The sequence below is a fragment of the Leptinotarsa decemlineata genome, unplaced genomic scaffold (assembly GCF_025532065.1).
Source record: "Leptinotarsa decemlineata unplaced genomic scaffold, Ldec_3_MD MMD2_P_RNA_scaffold_6, whole genome shotgun sequence".
NCBI lineage: Eukaryota > Metazoa > Arthropoda > Insecta > Coleoptera > Chrysomelidae > Leptinotarsa > Leptinotarsa decemlineata.
Window position 1 is genome coordinate 7,809,757 of NW_027412533.1, and position 7,056 is coordinate 7,816,812.

General features: G+C 32.4%; 1 protein-coding gene across 2 annotated transcripts in view; it reads left to right on the plus strand.

Annotated features, from left to right (window-relative positions):
* The window catches only part of LOC111504189 (protein O-mannosyl-transferase Tmtc3), a 211,923-nt gene extending 208,561 nt beyond the window's left edge, over positions 1–3,362 (plus strand). For both annotated transcript variants that reach the window (XM_074169909.1, XM_074169908.1), the window contains one exon: positions 1,230–3,362. In XM_074169909.1, the coding sequence (XP_074026010.1) occupies positions 1,230–1,727 (498 nt within the window). In that variant the 3' untranslated portion in view covers positions 1,728–3,362. The remainder of the gene's footprint in view (positions 1–1,229) is intronic.
* The last annotated feature ends 3,694 nt before the right edge of the window (positions 3,363–7,056 follow it).

Genomic DNA, 7,056 nt, shown 5'->3' on the forward strand with positions numbered 1-7,056 from the left:
TTCAAAGTCCGTGGGTTTCAAACCTTGTAACAACTGAATTTTGAATGGGTGGTATTTATTTTCTTTCAGAATTCTCTGTACATTAGATTTACTCACACCGACTTCTTCTGCAAGAGTACGGATAGAAACATGTGGATGAGTAATAATATTAGCCAACACATTGATCTCTAAATCTTCAGTTCTAACAGATCTCGTATGATGACGATGCTTTATAGTAGAAGGAAATGACCCAGTTCGCAATTTTTCTACAACTCTCGAAAAAGTCATTCGTGACGGAATGGGTCTGTCTGGAAAACGTTCTTGGTATAGACGTTGTGCTTGACGGCAGTTTTTCTGACATTCCCCAAAAATTAATAACATATCATTCCAATCACTTGGACTAAACGCGAAAGGCATACTGGAGTTTTCGCACAAAGAACACAGTTACTGTTTTGCAAAGAATCACTGAATCGAACTGACAAGTAGATACAATTCAACAACATTTGTTACTATGGCATCAACAAGCATAAGCTACTTGATGAAATTGTGCAATATAAAGCAATTCACCCTCAAGTTAGTCACATTCTCAAGAATTTCAATATTATATTCAACTGATATCGATATCGTATCGTATAGGTGAGAATAATGGTTTGTATTCAGTTCAATTTAATAAAAGATATAGACTGGATTCGTGTACGAGTAAATAAGTTTTTTGATACTTTATATTTAAGGAAAAGTGCAATAACTCAACAACGCCGTAACCGAATTTCAAAAACCAAACATGAAATGATATCAGAATTTGACGTAGCATCTGAATATGTAATGATATACAGGGCGTTCTATTTTAAAAAATGGAATTTTGGTCTGTAGCACCTACACCAAACACCCTGTATATTTAAGAATTATATCAAAATATAGCTCTCATGAACTCCTAAAACTTTTGTATGAAACATTTTTGTGTATCTCCTTCAACAAACCAGATATTGCCTGTCACATTAAATGTGGGACACCCGGTATATATATATATATATATATATATATATATATATATATATATATATATATAAAATTCCAGTTTTATTTATGTTTCCCTTTGTCCCAATGTCTATTCTAATACCGTTTTATAAATTTTGCTCCCTCCATAGCTTGTTCAGGTGCCATTTACCAGAACATTTTTCAGATTTGAATGTAAAATACTGAATATGTTTATTATTCGCATACATTTACTAATTCTCATTCATTCCTTCCAGTGCTACCGAAGAATCCTAGAGCTAGACCCCGAAAATATACAAGGTCTTCATAACCTCTGCGTGGTTCACGTAGAAAGAGGCAAACTCTTGGAAGCCCAATCCTGCTTACTGGAAGCCCACAAACTAGCTCCCGCAGAAGACTATGTCTTAAAACATCTCCATATCGTCCAAAACCGCATCTCAAAAATATCTCTGGACTCCAGGGATCACACCGAGTCAGACGCAAGTCCAAAGGAGAAAAGCAAAGTCGTTTCTAATAAGAGCATCGATGAAACCGACAAGGAGACAAAACCGGTAGTGTCTGGTGACTCAGAAGAGCAGAGATATAGCAGCAGAGTAGTGAATACTGAACCGATGTTCGTGAAGAACGTAGACAGTATTGATTACGTGGATTACTCGGTGAATGAAGCGCCATTTGTGGAAAGTTCCGACTCCAATAGAAGCGAATGGGGAGATATCGGCACCGACAGGGATGACCCGTCTTCTGGCATGTCCTAAAAACCCTCGTTGAATCTTAAAAATTCGTTGTATAAAAATCTCGATTGAGAAATTTTTATACCAGCCACTAGGTGTAGTGTTCATTCTGTGATACTCAGAATAATCGTTTTGATTTATATTTTTATCCTTATTCTGAATAAGTCTACTTTAACTTTTATATTAACAGCATGCAAAAACTACACTAACGTGACTTAAGGTTCACAATCATTTTAATTTTTTATGTAGAAATAGTGTCTATATTATGAAATGAGAAGAGATTCTGTATTTTTGTGATTATCACGAAAACAGGAGAAAGATGATCAAATCAAGAATCTGGAATCGGAATCTACTGACTTTGTGAAGTCATTTTATGAATTGATGGTCCACAGATTGATCAGCTGTCTCCTCGGAATATTATTTTTTGTTGAATTCGTTTGTGATCAATTTGTGATTAAATAGGCTATTTTTGTGAAAATATTTCGAGGCTTCATTTGAATTTAGGTTCAATTTTTATATTTTAAACATTTTAGCATATCTGTGCTTACTATACGTTTTGAGTATACTGTAGAGAAGGAGTACCTATGTTGAACTGAGTCAACAGCATTTTTTGTAGCGAATATTTACTTATGAAGCTTGGCATTCGCGATTCTTCATACGGAAATGGTGATGACGAATCAATGAAGTTTTGGTAATTACTGAAAAAAAAATTCAATGTTTTTTGTCTCATGTGTGACATTCACGACGGTAACTTCTATTGTTAATAGAATGTGGAAGAAAAATAAAAATAAAATCAGATGCTGAAATGGAAAGTTTGTTGAGTTATTTAAAACTATATTTGTACCTATAATAATTTGAAGAAAAAATGGAAATAATTTTTCTACCCTCCAATATCAGGAAGGATATGTGATTAACACACTGACAGTATTCACGAAATACTCTATTCAGTTGAATTGAAAAAGTATTATTTTCAGTTGTGATTAGGTTTTCGGGAAATTTTTTTTTGATTTTTGACTTCCTCATCAACAAACAAATATTTCGTGAAACTTTCAAAAAAAAGGACACTACAATGAAATGTGTTTTAAGATGTAAAGATCATGAACAAAAGTGTTCCACATTCTCTGTTTGATAACAGAGGATTTGAAAGTCAGAAAAAATTTAATTCGCATTATTGACTCTTCATCACCAAAGTTTTAAGCGTGTTTGATAATTTCATAACTATTTTCATTTCTGAAACACCAATTCTTTTCAATTCATTCTAAAGTACAGCGCTTGAGATGTATTATAATGAGTGTATTGATGTAAGGCTTCTTAGCCTCTAGTTTAGATACGATCCACGTGGCCAAATTATATTATAGCTCTCCTTAGCATTTATGCGATTTTTTCAAGACTTACTTTCTGCTATCGTGGATTTTGATTTATTTTGTATTATGTAAAGGTGCCTTGAAAAACTTTAATTAAGGCAAATGATTTTGTAATATAGAATATAAATATTTTTCTATGTTGTCAAACTGTTCATAGTTATAAAAAATGTGAATCTAATGTGAGAGGTATATTTATCCTATGACTGAGTTTTGTGTTTTCCTTTCTAAATTTTCTAAAGTTGTTACCCCAAAAATATACACTTTTTTTAATAAAAACAGTTGTGGTATACCAAAACGGTTGTTTTATTTTCTATCAAGTTTTCAGTAAATTTCCTCTGAAACACGTTGATTTCGTCAGACTTCATTGTCTATGTGTTGATATATTTCGAAAAAATCCTTTCACTTTGCCTTCAATTCATTTGAAAGTTGAGGAGTTGTCATACGAGTGATATGAATATTGCCATCATTACTTCTTTGTTATAATACCCAGACTTCGTTTTGAATATATGTGTTTCAGCTAGAAATGAGGCACTAAACAGAAATCTAACACAATATTGTATAATATTGATACACGCAAAATGAAATAAACATAATGCTTCTCAAGGAACACATTCATATAATATTTCTTTGAAAGTAGTTGACAATGTTTCTTGAAGCATTTCATTAGTTCGGACTTCCATTGTCTGATATGATATAAATTGATTTGAAATACCTAAAAAATCTGGAATGATTGCTGGAATGATTTTTAGAAAAAACGAATGACATGTTGTTTTGAATGCTGATATGCAAATAATGACAACTTATCAAGAAGATTCTAGAAGATGTTGAAACAGTACAGACATTTTCCGAAGCTCCAACTGAAGTTTTGGTACCTCTGAATTGTTGTATTCGTTTGATATCATAGAATGATGATTTATAGAAATGTAGAGCAAAAATATGAACGTAAAAACTGCCCAGATATAGAATAAATTGTAAATGAAAGTTTCATATTTTCATCTATTCCCGAGTTTTTTTGAAAATAGTATAGTGATATAGTGATGTGGTAAAAACTCTCAAGTATCAGTCAATCAATATATACGAAAATTGATATTTCAACGAAAAAATACAATGATTTGTTGTCAGTTTCGAAATAAGCATCATTAATTTAATACTTAAGGGTAAAATAAGGTTTATGCAATTAGCAGAAATCATCAATAACTTCTATATGCCTTCCACATGCATTGGCTCTATTTCAATTAATGAAATTAATTTTTCATCATCTAACGTAGCATCAAACTGCTACGTTAGAAATATTCGTATATTGAAAGAAACGGTTGTCAAACAAATCCATGGTAATATACCTTCAATAAATCTATAGAAAGAATTTTTTTCTTGTTCTCAAAACTGAATAATAAAAGTTATTCAGATCAAACTCAGTTCTGTCGATTTTTTCAACGTGAATATTTTTTGAAGTCGAACTCATCGAATTCTTCACAAATGATCAGTGTATTTATGGACTGTATTTATATTACTGGAGTTTTTTCCCAACACCAAACCTTTATTTTAACACCTCGACATGTTTTTCGATCACCTAGTGATTATCTTCAAGAGGAAGTTTGATCTTTCTCTTGAAGATGATCACTTGGTGATCGGAACACGTGTCGAGTTGGTGAAATAATGGTTTGGCGTTGGAAAAATAAAACTCCAGTAATATTCATTACTACATCAAAGGTTCCAAACAATGCATAATTAACAAGTGTATTCGTAAGAGAAATAAGTCAACAATGAAAGCTATCATTTCATTATGCACAGAATTATGAAAGCAATCGATGAAAACCTATATCCAAGTATCGTGCAAAACTATTTTTATAACAGATTAGAATTTTTATAGTGGCATACCATTACAATCGATGGCCTCCTACTGAAACGAAAAATATCAAGAGCTTGTTTCAACTTGAGCTGAATGGTCATTCATTTCTATTACAACGATTGAAGTACTAGATGAAGCCAGAACCCTACGACATAGCATTCTTAATCTAATATCAAACAGATCTGTTCAGACCCTCTATAAGGCCCATCAGTTGTGTTAGATTGAACCACAATGCATTGTTAAACCTAACTGTCTTTGAAAGATAACCTTAAATATATTGAGGTGATCACATCTTCCCTTATGTAAACGACATCTATGGGATCGACAGGAGACTCACTTCACGAATATCAAAGATAAAAGAGGTTCTTCTAGGCCATCACATTCAAAGCCAAGTTTCGACGTCGACAGCTGACACACATTATATTTCGTCTTCCACTGCAAGCCAACTAGACGAAACCATTCGGAAAATGAAAACTCAGAATCTAACACCACCGTGGATAAGGCTTCTGTCGATACCATATTTTTCCTGAAGAATAATGTCATCGCCTCTACCATCTCAGCCTTACAATGCTGGACAGTCCAGCAATTCATTTGTGGTTTAGTCTGGTACCACTAATAAGACCTATGACGGGGCGAAACAGCAATGTCTCGTGTAGAATCACTAATACTGTGTCTCTGGGTTTTGGTTTCATCTAGTTGCTTTGCAGTGATAGCTACAGTGGAAGACAGAAGAGGAACCTCGTTCGGCGGTCGATGTCGAAGCTTCGCTTCGCAACTAACCACTTCAAGAGCTTTGTTTACTTTCCATAGTCGATCCCATAAATGATGTTTCCTTAAGAGGGAGGACACTTCCTTTTCTCAATTGGAGTATCATGAAGATACATTCTGTTGTCTATATTTTAAAGGCAATTCATTTATCTTCCATGCAAAGGAACAATAATCTGAAACAAGTGACTTGGCACTCTTGAATCAGAGATGGCATCAGAGTATTGAACTCAAGAACATTCAAATAAATTGAATACGGTTGTGCATCAAAATAATTTCCTGATAGAATTTCACATTCAGAGAGAAAACATTCAAATCACAATACATGGTCGTTCAGACTTCAGTAAGAACACTCGAAAATAATAACACTAGCCTCAGCTTTTAATCTTCATTGTTTAATGTATTTTGAAAGAAATGAAAATGTTATCTTGTCAAATTTAACATATCTTTTGATCACAGCAACCAGTCACACTGCTCTGAAATCATTGTAATGTTTTGAAATTATTGTTGAAATGTAAACGAATACGATGAAAAATGAAACCAGCAAGGAGCTTACAACTTTCTACTTCTCTCATTTCTAAATAAATTGTTTGTATTGTTATTTCATTGTTTGAATAACTTTGTAATGGCAGGGTTTACATGCAGCCTATGAATTTCTTTGTCAATTTCAAATATAGTAACACATAACAGGGACTAATAGATCATTCATAAAAGTTAACTGCTTGAATTAGAAGGGAGATTTTTAACGGGAGATTAATTGTTGAGTTAGAAAGGTTTTGGCCTTCTACTTCTTCGTTCAAAAAAATATGGGAATCGTTTTTCTTCCAGTTTTGTCTAAAAGTAACTTTTTTTCATAATCTACACATTCTTGTATATAGTTAATGTTTTGAAAATGGCTGCTTTTTTCCTTTCTTTAAAAGATTTCACAAAACGTTTCTCTCGCAAGTTAACTGCTACTTCATATATATTCGAAGTTTGTATTTGAAATTCACTAAGGTTGGTGAAGGTGGTATGATTTCAACAAAACTGGAAATAAAACCACTTTCTCATTGTCTAACTATGAAATATATGTATGAAAGCTTATATATGTATATATTGTAAACTTGATTTGAAATCTTGGTAAATAAATATTATTATTATTATTATACTTCTATTACAATATAATCCAAATGAATGAGAATCTTCAAAAATAAGAAAGAATCAATAATGGAATTTATGAATGAAAACAGAAGAATACCGTTGAAAAAAGAATAACTTATTACCTGAATATTGAATATATGATATTAGAAAATGGCACAAATGAAAATATCAAAATACCTCAAAATTTAAATCATTGTTTATCTGTGGAATATACAAAAAAGAGGTTGGAATAAAT